The 19,461-nt window shown below is 39.9% G+C and overlaps 2 protein-coding genes across 10 annotated transcripts in view; one reads left to right on the forward strand and one right to left on the reverse strand.

Annotated features, from left to right (window-relative positions):
* The window catches only part of MFSD6 (major facilitator superfamily domain containing 6), a 78,528-nt gene extending 72,583 nt beyond the window's left edge, over positions 1-5,945 (forward strand). The window contains exons 6-7 of the mRNA XM_042949469.1: positions 930-1,210; positions 3,368-5,945. Coding sequence (XP_042805403.1) covers positions 930-1,210; positions 3,368-3,568 — 482 coding nt within the window. The 3' untranslated portion in view covers positions 3,569-5,945. The remainder of the gene's footprint in view (positions 1-929; positions 1,211-3,367) is intronic.
* Positions 1-19,461, reverse strand: part of NEMP2 (nuclear envelope integral membrane protein 2) — a 98,761-nt gene that overhangs the window by 61,693 nt on the left and 17,607 nt on the right. For 5 of the 9 annotated variants that reach the window (XM_042949471.1, XM_042949470.1, XM_042949474.1 and 2 more), the window contains exons 6-9: positions 19,232-19,346; positions 17,183-17,408; positions 13,413-13,589; positions 9,856-12,716 (exon numbers count right to left, since the gene is read on the reverse strand). In XM_042949471.1, coding sequence (XP_042805405.1) covers positions 12,593-12,716; positions 13,413-13,589; positions 17,183-17,408; positions 19,232-19,346 — 642 coding nt within the window. In that variant the 3' untranslated portion in view covers positions 9,856-12,592. Of the gene's footprint in view, positions 1-9,855; positions 12,717-13,412; positions 13,650-17,182; positions 17,409-19,231; positions 19,347-19,461 lie in introns of those variants that run through there. The other 4 variants (XR_006205612.1, XR_006205611.1, XR_006205610.1 and 1 more) reach the window with 2 other exon arrangements.

Genomic DNA, 19,461 nt, shown 5'->3' on the forward strand with positions numbered 1-19,461 from the left:
AAGTAGCTTGGGGGTTTTCTTGTTTTTGTTTTGTTTTATAGTACAAAGTAGTATAGGAAGTACTGGTTTTAAATTTCTCTGGTATTCTAAAGGGATTTTGCACATATAAAGCTATGCAGTAATTTTACTACTAGGGATAGGGAGTGGTATTACTTACTATGTTTTTGCCTTCATTTGAAAAAAGTGTCTTAAAATTTAAATTTGAAGTTTTCCCTTAACCAGGCATGGCCTTCATTAAAATTGTTATATACAAAGGAGGTTATATCAAATATAATGTACAAGTTGAATCAACTTTTTTTTTTTTAATGAAGAAAGCCAACTAGTAGAATGGAAATATTCTTGCTTAACTCATGGGTCCCAGAACAAGGCTCATCTTCTTTGTCCTACCCTTTGAGGGGCATTTGTTTGCCTCAAGTACCTAAAATGCTTCTGTAAAGGGAAAAACTAGCTTATTACAGAAAACTCCAAGGCCGGTTTTAATGCTAACGAGCTATACAGAAAAGAGGACCAATACTGGTCTTTCTCACATTTTTTTTCCTCATGATCCTAAATGGTCTATGCCTCCAGTAAAAGGCCAACAGAAGCAGCTATTTCTGGCATTTCCTGTTTTGATGCTTATCTTTAAAAACTCAGTCCTGTAAGTGGGCCTAAGGCCACATTCATTATAACCCATGCCCACAGATTAAGTTATATCTAAGTTTAATGAAAAATATATTTCATAAACAAATACAAGTTAATGTCTATTAATCCCTATAAAGAGATCCTGCAAGATGAACATCACATCTGTTGCTCAGTACCTGCACCAAGAGGCCCCTGATACATAGCAATTTATTAATGTTGCCAAGTACACTAGCATGGGCTCATGGGATTGTCTGCTTATTTTGTGACGAAAACTCCAAAAAATGATTTAAACATGATTTTCTCTCCAGACAAGACAATGTTGGCAGAAAGGATTCCCGTGCCCTCTAGTCCTGTTCCCATAGCCACCATTGACTTGGTACAGCAACAGACCGAAGACGTCATGCCACGCATTGAGCCCAGACTTCCTCCCAAGAAAACCAAGCACCAGGAAGAACAGGAGGACGTGAACAAGCCAGCCTGGGGCGTCAGCTCCTCCCCCTGGGTGACCTTTGTCTACGCACTCTACCAAATTAAAGAGATGATGCAGCTAACAAGAGACAACCGTGCTCCTGAGATACAGCCTTTGCAGGTAAAGTCCCTACCTTAAGTGGGCTCAGTTGTGTTAATTATTCACTCACCAAGATTTATGGTAGGTCTAGTGGGCAAAATAAGACACACAAATAATTTTAGTATTCTATGACAAGTGCATCATAGAGGTGTATACAAGGTTGTGCAGAGGGAAAATTTCACCTTATGGAGCACAGGAAGGCTTCACAGAGAAGACATTTCTTGAAAGAAAGAAAATTTTAAAAATCCAATAAATTGTATATTTCTTTAAAATTTCAGTGTTGACAGGTACCAGTTCCAGTGAGCATATATGGTTCTTGCCATGGGAGACCGTTAACTATTAATTTCTGTAATTCTAAAATTCTAGTGGGGACATTATATATAATAGGACTTCAATAAATAATCTGATGAATTAATGAATTCTGTATGAGTCTAATGGGATACGCAACTTAGTGGAAGTGTTGTTTTGCTGGTGGCCTCATGTGAAAAATAAAAAGTATGATTTTTCTTATCCCTGGAGATGTGGTCTCTCCTGAGTAAAGTCAAATCATGTTGATAAAACTGGGGGTAATTGTAACTAAAGCTGTATACTGCCTTTGGAAATGATTAAGTGTGACTTCTATGAATAGTCTGGCTAAAGTAATGAGTCTACTTCCTTGTGTTTAATCATGTCCTTTTACTTGATGAGTCATGGTCAGCTATATATATTAGAGTAGCTTCCGAGGACACATAAGAAAGACAAAAATAAAGAGTAATTTGGATAATCTCCTTTTTAAAAAATAGTTTGAACTATGTTAGTTCAATTTCTCATGACTTTGCAAACTAACATGTAATATTTCTATAATTTAAACCAAATCTGATTTCTTCACCCATAATCATAATGCATCCTGGTGTATACATGATCCTATTCATTTATCAAGATTATAAACTCACATGAATCCCCTGCCCAGTCAAAATGGAGAGTATCAGGGTGGGAGGAGCATATAAAGGATGTGAAGCAGGAGAAAGGATGAGATCTTCTGGTTGAATAGCAATGTTTTCATTACTTTGGGTACTCAACCTTATTTTTATGGAAGCCTATTAGGCTTATATATCATTGCACTTTTTTTTTTTCTGGCATGTTAGGATCAATAAAAACTGGCTGGTATGGCTTGGTTATTCTTATGAATAAGAAGTCATTATATTAAGATTTCTTTACATTTTAGAATCAATCACAGAAATAAAACTTTTTTTGGTGCTCAGTTATTTGAAATGATATATACTAATTCAGAGAAAAATCCATTTTGGTTCTTTATTTATCTTGAGAGAGAGAGAGCACACACGCACAGTGAGGGGCAGAGAGAGAGAATCCCCAGCAGGCTCTGCACTATCAGTGCAGAGCCCAATGCGGGGCTCAATCCCAGGAACCATGAGATCACGACCCGAGCCGAAATCAAGAGACGCTTAACTGACTGAGCCACCCAGGTGCCCCGGAAAATCTGTTTTTAGAAAAACATGTTTCCTGATTTGTATAAGTCAGAATGTATCACGGAATGTGGCAACATGGCATCTTACAGACATGCTGTGGGTGATGCGCTGGGGTATGCGTGTACTCCTAGTTTCTTATAGTGTATGACCTAAGTGGTTGTTGCCATTCTCTTTTTTCACGCTGATGTTCTGTGTTGTTTGACTTTTAGCGTGCACTTTAAATCCCCAAATATACATCAGGACTCTTAATTTCAGGACATTCTTTCCTGGCTTTGTGTCTGAGGCTGAGAAGCCTTACTTACTTTCTGTCAGACAAGTGCCTCCAGCTCTTGAATTCTGCAGTCTCAGCAAATGACCTGAGTTTCAATTCTATGCTGCTTGCTCAGTGACTTATCACAGTGATGGAGGCTCAGTAAACATTTGTCGATGTAAATTATTTTCCTAGTAGTAACAGGCATTTTGGTAGTGATGTTCCGTTATCCACAAGATACGTCTACTTACAGTGTTTGTGTTTTTCATGCGGCTTTGGCAGTTGCACATAGGAAAAGAGATGAAAGGTAAGACATTCTATCTTTATTCCTCTTACTTGTTCCTTGAAGTTACTTCAGGATGATCTCCCCATGTTTCCTATATCTTACTTGAAAGCATATAAAAAGTGTTGGATTTATTTGTTAGCACCGACTACAAAACATCTTTTCTTTTTTCCTTCCAGGGGACCAGTGAGAATCGAGAAAATTCTCTAGCTGGTGGAGTCCGGCCTGTCCCATGTGAGACTCATTCTGACCCATCCAGAAACCAGCCATCCCCTCAAGCAGCAGCATCTCGGACACAGAGCAGCCCCACTCACCCCAGTGTGGACCAGCGTGTGGAGAAGGAGGACCAGCAGGCTCAGCCTGCCGCTGGGGGACACTGAGGGCTCCCACTCATCTCCCACCCTGCATGGAACTGGGCCCCTCTGCCAGGACAGAGGGAGAGGCTCCCTGAACCCAAGACATGCCTCACCTTGAGAAGCATAGCACTATATACTCTTCTAAATACCTGAACTCATCAACATGGAAACACACACATACACACACACACACACACACACACACACACAGAAGCTACAGTACATATTGGCAGAAACAGGTAAATTTCTATAATCCCACTGGAATCACAGAAGGGAAATAAGAGTTCGGTAAGGACTTCAGTTCTTTGGTTGGTTAGGTTAAGAACTGTAGGACTTCTTTGCCAGGGCAGTTAGGGTTGAAAGCAGCAGTTACACTAAGTAAGTGGAGGGAAAGAAAGTGTTTCAAGGTGAATGCTGATACAGTTTCCCTCTTTTGATTATTTATTCTAATTATTTGGTTCTTAATGCAAACTGGGAAGAAATAAAATATATCTATAATTTTGTTTCTCTTGAAGAGAGCTATTTAAAAAATTACAAGACATATTTAAGAAGTAGCCAGATAAAAGTTACTAGCTTATATGCTTTTGTTTAAAAAACAAAACAGAGAAACAGGAAAAAGTTTCATCAGAAACTTGGCATATCTCTAGCAAATATATTTTTATATGTATATCGTATATAATGAAAATAGTCCATTCTTTGAGCAGCAAAAGCCGTACTGACTACCACAAACTAAGCTGAGCTTTAAATGCCTTTTGTTTTTAAATGGGCTTTAAGACAAGAGGACAGAATATTTCAAATAAACCAACCAACTCAGTATCCTATGGCTTGACAGACAAGGGTTTACCAAATATATTGATACTGTAAATAGCCTTTATCACTATTTCACAATTTTATAGTGATTTGGGCTCTAAATAGCTGATGGAATTTTTTAAAAAAATCACTGAATTCCTAAGGGTTTCTTTAATTAAGCAGTACTATTTACAAATAACAGTATAAGATTTAAGTGCCTGGGAGAGGGATTATAATTTTTAAAAATTACACAATGGGTAAGTTTTTGTTTTGTTTTTGGTGAAGGGAAAAGGTGGTGAACAGGAAGCCAGGAATGGAAAGGATTAAGAAGTAACTATATTTTCCAATGACTAAAGAAATAATCTCAGTGTGTTCCTTTTCATGAAGATACAGTCAGACACTGGACAGATGAGACAGGGGTGTGCTACTGTAAATATTATACCTACAGTCAGAACAGTGGCTAGGTGACTCACGCATAAAGCTTGCTGCTAAAAATGAAAAGCTAAGGATACTAAGAAGCCTTGGGGGAGGGCTGTGGAAAAAACACTGCTTTAGCTGAATGAAGGTCAATGGTATGTGTAATAACTGTGAGTGAGCACAGGAGAGAGGAAAGAAAAGAACAGAATTAAAAATGAGAAACTCACCTTACCTCCTGACCCTGATTAGACAAGATCAGTTGTAAAGTGAGGGCCTCTCCACGACACCATACTTCTGCCCAATACTGCATCTGGGAGAAGAAAGTCTATACTTGGATGTTTAGCTTTGCCACAAAACACAGCTTAAAAATTAAATAATGGAAAGAAATAGAATTAAGCAAATAGTTATTTTTGCACTTGAACTGAAACGTACTGTACTGTAAATTATCATGACTCATTTTAAGTGACCTTTAAAATCAGATGTATTTATTATGCTTATGTAACTATAGAAATAAAGAAGTGGCTGACAGGCTGAACCTCACCTATGAATGTACAGTATGTGGATTTGTGATACTGACTTTAGGAAGTCAAAAACTTATACTGTGTCTTGTGTTTACAGTTCTGATTTATTCCTTTGAAAAGCCTGCTGTTTTGGAAATGCACAGTTGACATGTTGAAATAAAAATAAATATCATTTTTAAATATTTCTTAAATGATAAAGATGTGACCAAATAAAAGCCCTTTACTGTGGAATAATTGAGACCAACTTCAACAGGCCTTTGTTATGGAACATTTACTATGAATGCTGATGCATTGATGCAGTAATTTCTAGCCTTTTTAGGGAAGATACCTTCATGGGGTTCTGCACTCTGTAACTTTTTCTTGCTGTCCTCAAAGTGCCATGTGGCATTTTAAAAAATATTAAAGTGTACTCAAATTAAATTGATACTTTTATAACCCCAGTTGAGATTCCTTGGGAATCCCCAGAGTTGTCACAAAACCTGGGCTGATATAATCACTGTCTTAAGTCTTATTTCATACTCTTTCTCTTATGAGTGTAGAAAGAGTAAATTATCGGAGTCCTGAGCTTGTGTGGATCCAAAAAGGCTAGTTGCTAATTATCAAACTATTTATTCAAAGCCTTAAGTAGAATATTAGATGATTATAACACACATAGATCCACTAGCCGGTAAACCTCAGGAATAGCCTAAGTTATTCATAGGAAGAACAACACTACTTTACTGGCTTACTACTCTCACCATGGGCCACAGGAAGTGATTGCCTCAACACTTCCCGGATTTGCAGTTCCTCCAGTAAAGTGGGGTGGGGGCTGCTGGTGATACTGGGACCATTACCTAAGCAGTATTCCTTCAAGCCAATCTGGAGTTAAGCAGTGAATCTTGGAAAAGGAGAACCACATCTACAGTTACTGGGTTTGGTTGTGTGCCGAGGAGATTTAACTTTTTGTCCTTAAAACAACCCAGTGTAGCTCCTAGAATAGGAACTCCTATAATAGGAAGAGTCTGCAGCTAATAGAGCTTACCTCATGGAACCGAGATCACAGAGCCAGGATTCAAACTGAAACCTGCCTGATGCCAAAGCTCAGGTCCACCCAGCACCTTCCCCCAGAAGGTGGGGAGGCCACTCCATGCTTCTGCTGTGGTAGAACAAGCTACAGAGCAGCCCTGGCCTGCACCTGTGCCTGATTCGTGTATGTGGTTCTATTTCCATTAGGATTTCTAGATATTCCAAGATACCTAGAAATCCAGTAACTTCAAACCCCTGATGTTTTGTTAGTTGTGAGTGTCATACCCCTTATACTCTGGAGGTGACTTGGATAGTCTGGCAACCCTGTAGACAAAATTTGGGAGGCTGACCGGGACCCTGAAGGCCCATGTCACAGGAGTCAGGAAAGACAAGCCAGTACCCAGGAGCAACGGCTTTGGTAAAGCAGCACCGTCTGGTATGGTAGCCATTAGCCACAGGTGGCTATTAAGCACTTGCAATGTGGCTAGTGCATCTGAGGAATTAGATTTCTCATTTAAACAGTCACATGAGGCTCATGGCTACCATACCTGGACACTGTAGTTCTAGAGGAAGAGATCACTTTGGGGTGATCTCTGGGCCTCCGTTCTCTCATCTTCAGTATGAGAGGCTGGACCCTAAAATTATGTTATTCTGTGAAGATGAGGCATGCTGTGTCAGAGCTGACTACAGGGAAGTGAAAAGTGATTTTCCCTTTAGAAGTTCTGTCCTTTGGAGCGTGGGGATAAGACAAAGCTACTTCGGAAGCCCCAAAACGCTCCTGTGCCATTTCCGCAAAGCTCTAAGATTACCTGACTCAAGAATTCCAAACCATCAAGCAGATGGGGAGACAGTGGGACCAAATAAAGGGGTGAGAGAAAGGGAGACTGGTGTCTCAAGTCAGAAAGTAATTTACCTTATGCCAGACAAACCGTGGCTTAAGAGAGTAACTGGAAATATGTTGACGTCTGGACTGGGGGAGAAATGAGCCCAGTCCAGGTGGCTCTCACTCAGCTCTCATCTGCTTCAAGTGGCTAATGCAAGACCATCTGCACCACTGTGGCTCCAGGAAGATTTTAGATGGCAACCCAGGAACCTGACAGCGCTGGGGGTAAATTGCGGGTTCTGGAGTGCCACTGTCTGGACTTCAGTCTCAGCTCTGCCAGAGGAAATTTACATATATTCACAACCTCTCTGTGCCTCAGAGGCACTGTAAAATGACGGTGATTGTAGTATCTGCCTTCAGGTTGTTTTGATGTTGAAACACAGAGGTACCTGACACAGTGTGCACTATAGATACTGCCATCGTTGCGTGGCCAAGAGCCCATGGCAAGAGGAGTGCAGTCTCATCTCCCCAACCAGCACCCCGTTCTCTTCATAGTTTGTTAACACTGACATCTATAATAAGATCGCATTCCCCCAGACTACAGTGCTATGTTACGATGTTTGCCGACACCTAGTAAGTTGTATAGTCAAGCATTTGGTTCCAACGTGAATTATAATCATTAAGTTGGTTGCAGATATGAGTTCATTAAGGGACAAAATTAAGCAAAATATAAGTTGAGGAGCTGGGAAAGAATGACAAGTAACAAGGGCCAAATCTATCGTGTGCAAAAGCCATAGCCAGGAGAGGTTATAGGATATCTGTTCCACAGTTTCAATATTTCTTTTTTGTCTAAAAGGTGTCAAAAAGATGTAAGCAAGAGTTTTATAATCATTTAACAAGTTACATACCCTCTTTCCAAATTGTCAGCTGATATTATTCTCTTCACCTGTAAACTTGTATTTTAAAAAGGTCAGGAACTTTTTGTTCCCTGAAAATCTCAATGGGGGTAGGGGGGAACGGTCTCAAAAAAATAACGTGTAGACCAGTGCTACTCAATTCTAATTTACTTTTAGTGTACAAAAGTACAGATTTGCAGTAGTTTGGAGGCGGGGGAATTGGTCCATTGCCCCAGAGTTGGCACACACATAAATTCAGGAGATGTAGTCATCTCTTCAACTGATCAGCCACTTAACTTGACTTTGTTTTTTTAAAGATGGCAGGAAAGGAAATAGCAAGGGCACGGGCCCTGACACACTGAACCTTACATTCTGATTATACCACTTTAGCTACCTATGTCCTTTAGCAACCTTCTCCGAGTCTGTCCTCAGTTGAAAAATGGAAATAATGCTAAAGTATATTACAGTGATTGTAAGTCAAAATGAAGAGGCATAGAAAGTGCCCAGTATAGTACTTGACAGATCACCAATAAATGCTGGTTCTCCTCCCCTTTCTCCTTTTGATTATTCCTTTCTGGAAAATGGACCAAATGTAAAAAATAGATTCTCCCAAATTATTTAAATAATAGTGGTTAAAATAGTGGGTGGCTCAGTTGGTTAAGCACCCGGCTCTTGATTTCGGCTCAGGTCATGATCTCACAGTTGTGTGGGGGGCCCCTGTGGGGCTCCTTGCTGGGTATGAAGCCGGCTTAAGATTCTCTCCCTCTGTCCCTCCCCCGCTTGTGCTCACATGTGTGTGTGCTCGCACTCTCTCTCAAAATAAAAAAAATTTAAACAAGGGGTGTCTCTGTGGCTCAGTAGGTTGAGTGACTTTGGCTCAGGTCCTGATCTCGCTGTTCCGGAGTTTGAGCCCCGCATCGGGCTCTGTGCTGACAGCTCAGAGTCTGGAGCCTGTTTCAGATTCTGTGTCTCCCTCTCTTTTTCTGCCCCTCCCCTGCTTGCGCTCTGTCTCTCTTGCTCTCAAAAATAAATAAACATTAAAAATATTAAAAAAAAATTGAAACAATAAACAAAGAGCAGCTATCCCATTGAATGTGTCTTCCAAGATGTATCCTACTAAATATACACTCAGCCCAAATCTCCTGTGACCTGTGAAGGCATCACATTCAGAGACCATAGCAAAAATATGCAGTTACCTTAAAATGGTAACTAGATTCCTAAGCCAGAGAAAGACTGAAGATTTTAAGAACGTATCTGAATGAAGAACATGCCCAGTAGAAGGGGGTGGAGATGCTGGTCAGTGACAACAGCCACAGAGAGGAAAAGCTGGCAGGGTCTGCATAAAGGAGGCCTGTGCCAAAAGATTTAGTACCTCATCACGTTAGGATAGTCCCACTGAGGGATTAAATTAGACTTTTTGGCCTGGTGACATCAAACACTTGAATTATGTAACAAACTCCCTTTGTTCTCTTTCTGCTCAAGCAACCTTATTCCTACTATTTGACCCCTCATAGATCTGCCTTCTGGGAGAGAATCTGCTGGTCTTATGAATTCAAGTGTTTTTATCCTTATGCTAGTTTTATTTTTGGCTGTGAGTCACTAAATACACTATATGAATTGGCTAACTCATGTGGTAAACTCATCAGTGTCATACCTCCTGGTGGGGGTCTCAGAAGGCAGCAGTGGGGTCACCTACAAACACCTCTCTATCTTAATGCAGGCATCTTCGAAATTCTACACCCATTATGTTATTTATGCAACAGCTGGACAAAAAAGGCTGATTTAAAAAACTGTACTTCTCTAGGAAATAACCTCATACACAATAATCCTTTTTCTTTTCTTAACACAACTGCAGGGGTCTTAATTTATGAACTTGTTTCGATATATTGATATAATCCATCATCTATTCCAAGCCTCTTAAAAACTGAAATCTCTTAAATTTCTAGATTTTTAAAAAAAAGATCATAAATTGAAATACTGTCCTAAATATCAGATGGACATTCCCCTCTGATTCAGCCCTTAGTATTATTGGCAAAGTGTACAACCAATTCACAAAGCAATTTTTGTGATATGTAAAATGTGTTTTACAACATTTTAAAAATAACATTTGAATGATATAATTGTTTAAGCATGGCCCCCTACGCTAAATCTCACCCACACATTTTGGTGTCAAATAGCCCCAACTTGCTAACAACAGTAAGCTTTTATGAGGCACCTTGCATAAGCACTAATACAAAGCGTCTGTTCTGTTCCATAATTGCACACCTATGGCGATATGAAGCACGAAGCCAACTTTTAACCGTGAAGGGCAGAGCCATTTTACTGAATGGTCATTTAAACAGTTTAAAGGACTTTAAATAAAGGAGGGAGAGGGAGGTGGGAGGGGGAAGACAGAGAAGAGAGAGGAGGGAAGGGAGAAAGGAAAGAAGAGAAAAAAGCTCTCCTATGGGAGTCATCGGTGTATTGCTTCACAGGGATTAGAACTGTGATCAGCACTATAATAAACCCCAAATCAAATGAACACAACAGAAATACACCAAATGTATCACAACTAATGCTTGTAACTGTTTTGCTTTTCACAGTACTCACATAACAGAAACTGACAAATCCATGATTTCCTCTAAAATAAACCTGAAAAACAGCATCCCAGAAGACTCTTGTACTCTTCCTCTCTTTAGCTGTTTTTATTGTGATGGTCCCACCCAGCTTGACCCACTAGGGCCTCCTTCTGCAGCCAGCCCCTCTTCAACATGGCATAGGTAAGGCCCAGACTGCAGCTGACTGTGCACACATCATTCAGACACACATTCTGCCAAAAACTGCCTCCTGGGAGGTGAACATGGTGAGCACAGCACTGATGCATCTGACACATTCATAATATACCGGCAATAAATTTAATTATAAAAAATTCAGATAAAACTGTAACAAAAGTGTCAGACCTGTTTACACTTACAAAACAGTCATCATCATAATCATCATAAATTTGAATGGAAGATTCTTTGATATTTGAAATCAATCTATGTGAAAGCACAGATTGAATTTAGTGCATTTCACAAAGACTGCAGAGCTCTTAATACTGAAAGGTGTCTTGTAAAAAGAGGAACTTGTAAAATACTGACACACTGCTTCAAAGAGAAAATATTATTTGAAAATCAACCTAGAAAGTTCCAAATGGGTAGCCATGCTCTCGTTTTAACAATTAGAAACACTCTACTGATCTTGGCTCAGGAAAGCAGCTCCTAAATTTTCTGTAATGTCCTTCCTCCGTATCCACATCCCTCCTAGTAAAAAGAGATTCCTCATTCTGTATGCCTCTTTAAGAACTCAACACAGCAAAACCTTCTTTAAGTGAATCAATTTAGCACATCTTAACCCTTAGATTGTTTTGCCATGTTCAGATCTTTTCTCAGCTCTTAGTTTTGGCCTTCTTTCCCCAGGGTCAAAGCTCAGGGTCATTTCACTCCGGAGAATCAAGAAAAAAATATTTGTTCTCTGAAGAAAGATCACAAGTCTGTTGTGTAGGAAACTGTTACAAATATATATAACTAAATTTTAAAAATGGACCAGTCAACTCAAAATGTCACAAGAGGTTAAGTGTCTTCAATTGCAATATACAAAAAATTATAGAAAATAATTCTTTCTAAAATTTATATGTCTATAAAAATCTTATCAAACTTTAAAATATAATCTTAGGAAATGTTTCTCTATCATAGTTACCAAATAGATAGTTGTCCATTATTAAAAAATAAAAAAGTCACCAATACTGTGAGATCCAAGGCTGTGGGGAGATGGCCCCTAGGCTCACCTCTGAAGGTCTCTTCTTAACCCTGAGTTGTAGGTAACATTAGGGCTGATGTCTAGTCCCAGTGCTGCCTCTAAATAGCTTTGTAGTTTTGGACAAGTTATTGAACCTCCCCAAATCTCAATTCTGCCATCATTAGCATTTTTCCAAACTGCTCCAAGGAATATCAATCTCACGGAAAAGGGTTCTGTGGTCAAATTGAGTCAGAAATGGCAGCACACAGTTTCTATCCAGGAGATTGACAATGTCCATCGTCAGTATTAAAGGCTCTGAGAAGTCCTGCGGTACATTTGTTTAACTTTGTTTCTATCTTAGTTGACCTCACAAACCCTTTACTGACTAGCACTTATTAGCACCCTGTGGATTATACTTTGGAAAACACTGGTCCAGCATATCTCAGGTCTCTTCCAACACTTATATGCAGTCTTCAGACACAGGTTCTGAGATATGCAGTCTTCAGACACAGGTTCTGAGGTTAAGATTTAATGCCTGGTGTTGACAAGGCAGATGTTCATGTTAACTTGCTCTTTGAAGATCAACATGATTCTCTTGCTCCTAATGAAAGTCTTCATTCAAGGGAAGTGGCAACGACTCTCACAAAATCTTGATGACTACAATAAGTAGCAGAACTCACCAAGAACGAGAAGTTATCTTCAATAGTGTTTAGTTTTCCTTTCCAGTATGACTCTTCTCCATAGCAAATGCTTTTGCCACTGTTCCCTAGAACCGTTCTGCCCAATGTTAATAGGATCCTTGCCCTTAACCCATTTCTTGTCCAAATGAAGTCAGTGGTCATCAGGCAGTCCTCAGGTTAAAAAGCTGTTCTTCCAAGAAGGCACCCCCAAAACCATATTGCTCTTCATGCAGACTAATTTCTTCAGGCGACAAGTGGCTTCCTCCAAGAACAAAGTCTGCAAATCTAATAAGTAGTTTTTTTGTTTTAAATAAAGTTAATGTTATCACAGAAAGGTTTATGTGGAAGATAACATGTTCTCTTGCTATTTATCCTCTTTTTAATTAAATTTGACTTTGCATCAATAGAGAATGGCATTTATACATTGGGTGTAAAAATGGGAATGGCTTAGGTGATCCCTCTGTAGATATTCAGAGAAAGAGCAGAGAAGGAGGCCGACTTACGAGCACTGACTGCTGCCTTTCCTAACGAGTCCTGTTTTCTAATTCCTTTTCTCTTATTAGAGTCATTATTCATTCATTATTTTAGTACATCAATACTTTCCCCCTTCAATGTTTAATTTGAGGGCACCGTTATTTAGATAAAACTATGAGGGAAGGCAAGCAGTAAGGAAAAAGATTTTGGGACAAAGATGTCTTTCCTGGTAAGCTTTGACAATTACTTTCAACACCGGTCACTTCTCATGTGGAAGCTATGTTTACGACCTTCCCTATCAAACATCAGGTCACTATTTGTCCTGACATTAGCAGCTCTGTGCAAGTCAGAGCACTGAAGAAAGAGCAGGGCCGCTGACAGTTTCCGCATCATGGGTTCTCCTGGGCAGCAGTCTGTTCCTAATGTGAAGTACCTGTAGCAAACCGTCACGGTGTTTTCACAATCATCCCAACCCCAGTGTGGTCCCGGCAGCTGAGCAGGGCTTACTTGTTAGGAGCCTGGAGTCTGGAGACTACCAGCCACGTGGGGAAGTCGGGCCTGCGGCAGGCTCCACGCAGCTCCTCCAGGGCACTGCTGGTCTCAGCATCAGCCTGTTCCCGGTATTCATCTTCAGTAAGATACTTAAACACTGGCTTCTTGGATGTCCACCATTTCTTCATTTTCCTAAAACATGTGGCATTTGGTTGCTAGATTCCTGGTCTTATTTGACCGCTCAATTCAACCCTTAAGATTTATAAAACGACATTTCTTAGAAAGTAACAGTAATACTTAACTTCCTTGACACCACACTATACTTTTTTATGGTTCTTACTGTGACTATGGAATACAGAACATGCAGTCTGGGCTAATAGTACATTTCTTCTCTTCCTGGACCATCCTAAATAATGTTCTTAGGAATTTGCGACTCAATTTCTGATAGACATGTTAATTGTATTCTCAGTAATTTTGAATCGCACAATCAGACCATTAAAAGTCTGGTTTCCTTATGCTTGGCCTGCTCATTATCTTGGGCACTAACAGAAGCAAATCTTTTGAGATACCGTTTTACAGAGACCTGGTAGAATTCATGGCCACTTACTTGCTAGACCTAAAGGAAAAAAAAAAAAAAAAAAAAAAAAAAGGAAGATTTGTGGGATATCACCTCCACCTAGTGGTGGTGATTCTGACTAATCCTAGAGACAGGGAGTAAATACCATACAAAGGTCGTTTGTGTACAATAATTTATAATTCCTCCTTTGCTTACATGCTAAGGGGCTCATTATTGGAATTTTCTTTTTGAATCAGGAAAGTCCTAAAGGGGAGAATCTCATAAAGATGGTAATGATGATAAGGTTTTAACACATATGTTATATTTATCAATGAGTTTTTAAAAATGTTCTTGGGTGGTTTAAAATTTAACCAGAGATTCCCAAATCTGGATAAGTACAAGAATTACCAGGAGGTGGTTAAACATATATTTTCTGGAGTGTTGGGACCTGAAAAGTCTTTTAAAGATTGTGTGGTGGATGATGAGTCGGATTGAGGAACCACCAATATTGTTTCCTTTTCCTTGTCTGAACACCTAGCCTGGTCTCCCTAGAGGAAAACCTCTGGTCTCTGAGCAGAAGACTGGACACAGTCCTGGCTTTGAGTTTCACCCACTGTATCAACTGAGGCAACTGTTAACAGCTCTGACCGTCAGTTGGCTCATATGAACAAAGTGAAAGCAACAACATCTACCTCACAGGACACATGGGTGGCTCAGTGGGTTAAGTGTCCAACTTTGGCTCCGGTCATGATCTCGTGGTTTGTGAGTCCGAGCCCCGTGTTGGGCTCTGTGCTGACAGCTTAGCCCAGAGCCTGCTTCAGATTCTGTGTCTCCCTTGCTCTTTGCCCCTTGTGCACTTTTGCCATCTCTGTCATAAATAAATAAACTTAAAAAAAATTGTTTTTAAATATAACATCTAAACCTCATTAGGTCACTATACAGGTTAGATGAGATATTTTGTGTAAAGCGAGTGGCCTATAGTAAGTGTTCAATAAAGATAATCAAGAGAGTAGCTACCATGTATTAGGATATATTCAAACAGCTCTTTGTAAAACTAAAATACTGTACAAATCAAGGTATTATTTCTCTGGTTTGTTATTTATGTTCCTGTTTTGTTGTTGTTTTGTCTTGTACTTGTTCACATAATTATTCATTAGCAAAATGAAAAGCTAAAGAAGTTACAAAACATTTTATTAGGTTTGTGTTAACAGAACACACAGCAAATGCATAAAAGGACCATCACACAGGTAACAGAACACACCTTACACTTGGTGAGGCAGCTGGAGGTTTAAAACAAAAGGGGCCCAAATGCTAACCCGCGTTCCTCAAGCCACAAGCCTCGCAAAGGACCCAGGCCTGGGGAATGTGGATGGCTAGCCTCCTCCCAGCAGAGGGACCTCTGGTAGTCCCAGGCACCTTTGGCCTCTGAGGCAGTGCAGAGAGCAGCTAGCAGCAGCCCCTCTGTCCCAGCCTCGCTACCTTGCAGTCTTGCCAACACTCTCTGCACAAGGGCCCTGTCCTGTCACTGGCTATATGTGTAGTAGCAGATCCATAGACTACAGTTACCAGAGTCTCCTTCCTCTCAGCCAGGTTTACCTCATAAATATTTATTAACACCCTCACTCCCTCACTGTCTCTCTGCCCGACTCTGGGCCCTCATCACCTCTTGCCTGGACTGCTATGATGTCACTGTCCCAGGGCCTCCCACTTACATCCACCCTCTGTGCCAGAAGGCAGATGGGCCACATTCTGCCACCCAATGAGGTTCACGGTCTCTGCTTTGATTGTGTTAACTGTATTTTTATTTTTAGATTAGTTGCCAACATTTAAAAATAATAAGAATTCACATTCAAATCCATATTTCCAGCTTTTCTAAAAAAAAACAAAAGATCTGGCAAGGCAGAGCCCATATTCCTATGTGGTAATAATCAGCTCAAGCTGAGTAGTAACTGCCCCCTTACTGATGAGGTTGCATTGTAGAATTTCTCACAGTCCTCATGATGGCCCCACTGACTCACCCCTGCTCAGCATCACCCAGTCAGGACCAGCCCCAAGCATTTGGATTTGTAAGTCTGGTCTAGGCAGCAGGCAGAGAATGCTGACTGCATTGCAGAATGGCTTCTTGCCTCCACTGTGCACAGGATCAGACTAGATTCCTTAACACAGCCTGTGATGCCTCCACAACCTGGCCGACGGCCACCTCCCTTGCCTGCCTCATGATGCTACCAAACTGGGCTTTCTCCCTGTCAGGGAGGTCCTTCCTACATTTATTCACCCGGCTGTTTTAATTCATTAAGATTCAGCCCAGTAATATCTCTTTCAGGAACTCTCCTGAACTCTCTCTATGTGCCATAGTCCCTGAACAGGCATATTTTTAACACTCCAAAGATACAGAAACGCATGCTGATGGCGCAGCAAGTACACCTCAAGGGTAGGGACTATCTCCTTCATCTGTGCACCTGACACAAAAACAGGTGTTCAGGCTCAGTGACTAAGGAGAGACATAATACAGTTGTGACAATAGAAGCTACCTCATCTCTCTTTCTGTATTTTTCAAGGGCTTAAGCCTTAACTTTATTAAAAAAAAAATTTTTTTTAACGTTTATTTATTTTTGAGACAGAGATAGACAAAACATGAATGGGGGAGGGTCACAGAGAGAGGGAGACACAGAATCTGAAACAGGCTCCAGGCTCTGAGCTGTCAGCACAGAGCCCGACGTGGGGCTCAAACTCATGGACCGGAAATCATGACCTGGGCCGAAGTTGGACACTTAACCGACTAAGCCACCCAGGCGCCCCTTAAGCCTTAACTTTAAACCTAAAAAAACCCAAAAAGTCCTAAGCATAAACAATACATTCATTTAGCTCTATTTCATAAGCACAACAAATACCTTTAAAGCAATCTTGGGTCCTAATGAAAGGAAATGTAGAATAAAAGTAGAAATTGTAGGCAACCCAGAACCCAAGTAATTTTGCCCCTGATCTCAGTAAGTTCTAGGTGAGCTGAAATTACCTAGTATTTGGGGGGAGACCTCTGAAAGATTAATGAAGACTAGAAATGGAGATGGGATTAGATGCTTAAATTCTCTATCCGCTTTCTCTCCCAAATCCCCAGATGAAATGTAGTTAATTGTGAGACTAAATAGGACACATCCAAGAAACTTCCCCAAACAATAAAGAAAACCAGAACTCAAAATGTCACATTTACAAGGAGAAAAAAGATACGCACCACCTCATATAAGTGAACGCCTTCAGCGGGTAGCGTAGACTCCTGGAGGCCAGGATGAGGATCAGAGCTGCATAGGAGCCCTGGGGCACGGTGACTCCACAATAGATCAGAACCAGGGCGAGGAGCCGCAGTGTCCACGTCAAAAGAGTCACGCTCCTTTCATCAACCAGGGGCCCATGCTTATAACAAACAGCAAAGCTGAGCAATCCAGCTACCAAAACATAGCCTGTAAAAGCAGAAGAACTTGAAAATCTGAACCTGAAAAGTTATGTGAAAGATCCTGGTAGAGCCTTGACTTAAGCAGAAAACCTTCATTTGTGTTTTCTTTTTCCAAAGAAGTAAGGCTGAAAAACACATAGAGGGGTAGTTATTCCTTCAATGTGAGATACTGTGCTGACTTTTTGTGATAATTAAGGTTGTCTAATAATAAATTATTATGATATGTATATTTTTTAGTTCAGAGTCCTAGATGGGCAAATGTTACCATAGTTCCTTTGGTCAGGAATAAGCCTCAGCATATGTCACAGTTGGCTACAAACCCTATTTTTTCATTTTTACTTTCTAGTCAAAAAAGGAAAATATAGTGGAGGGATCAGTCTATATCCCCCCTAATACAGTGCTCAGTTTCTACATTAATAATGGCAGGATGATGAGATATTCTGCATCCTCCCTCTGATCTGATGTGAAATACACATCTCCTCTGATGTATACTATGAAAAATGGTTCACTTGTGTCTAAGAAAGCCTCAAGATCTAATTTCCAGTTTAGGAAATACAGGGGAGAGAGGAGCAAGTTAAATTATACCACAAAGGAGTAATCAGAAAAATCCAGACAGTTGGGACACTCTACAGGACAACTAGTCTCTTCACCAGAGCACTATGATGAAAAAAGCAATTGTTATGGATTAAAAAAGACCTACAAGACATAATAAATGCAAAATATGGTACTGGACTATATCCCACCTTATACAGACCAACCATCAAGGACACTGGGTGAATCTGAACATGGCCTGAGTAATTTATGTAATTATTGATTTTTTTAAGATTTAACAGTTATTTAACTATAGAAGAAAATGCTCTTTTTTTTTAGAGATGTTTACTGAAATATTTAGAAGAACATACCATGATATCTGTAATTTACTTTAAAAATACTTAAGCATAAAAAGAAAAATGAACTAAAGACATAAAAATCTTCAATTAAAACAAAAATTGATTGCTTCTGTTTTGGGTGGGTGGACTTATGTGAGAAGTTTGGCACTAAGGGCTTAGGAGAAAGTTGACCCTCCCATTCTCCATTATTCCCCAATTAAAACAAATAAATAATTTTTAAAACTTGTTCATTTGTTTTTGCTTTCAGGAAATAAGAACAAGTGGTTTCTTAATAGCTTCTCTGTTTCTGAAAATTCAAGTTTTCATTAGTAATTTATATTTAGGATTTTTCACCTTTCATGCTGAATTCATTAAGAAAAAGAAAGAGTCATGATTCAAAGCATAAAAGCAGTCAAAAGGGACAAATACTTTTTTGCTCTTTTCATCATTAGTACAGAAAACTAAGAAAGATGTCATTGGGAAATAGACTAAAATGAGATCTAAAAGGGTTACCTGGGTGGTTCAGTCAGTTGGGTGTCCGACTCTTGATTTCGGCTCGGGTTGTGATCTCACCGTTTGTGAGTTCAAGCCCCCCCATCAGGCTCTATGCTGACAGGGAGAAGCCTGCTTGGGATTCCCTCTGTCTCTCTCCTCTCCTCTCTCCTTCCCTCCCTCTCTCCCTTCCTCTCTCTCTCTCTCTCTCTCTGTACCTCCCCCACTTATGCTCTCTCCAAATAAATAAATAAACAAACTTAAAGAAAAAGAGAGATCTAATGAACTGAAATCATCAACTGTGGGAATAAAATAAAATGTTTTTAACAGCACTTCTCCTTAGTTCAAAAGGAAAATTTAGATGCTAGAGAGAAACATACTTCCAAAGGAAGGCCTCTTAGTTATACTTTCAGCTTTGTCAATAATACATGTATATATATATATATATATTTTTTTTTTAATTACCTACCTAATATATATATCCTGTTTTCATGCCATAGCCACTTCAGATCTTCCATCAAATGGCATACAACATAAACTGAAGCAAACCAACAACCAACCATTAGAGCCCAAAAGGTGCTATACTGTGTGTAAAAGAGAATAAATGACACATTCACTCTCACAAAAATAGGAGGAAACAAATAAACCCTTTATATTATTAGAAACTTCTACATCACACTGCACTGAGGTCAATTCAAG

The sequence above is a fragment of the Panthera leo genome, chromosome C1 (assembly GCF_018350215.1).
Source record: "Panthera leo isolate Ple1 chromosome C1, P.leo_Ple1_pat1.1, whole genome shotgun sequence".
NCBI lineage: Eukaryota > Metazoa > Chordata > Mammalia > Carnivora > Felidae > Panthera > Panthera leo.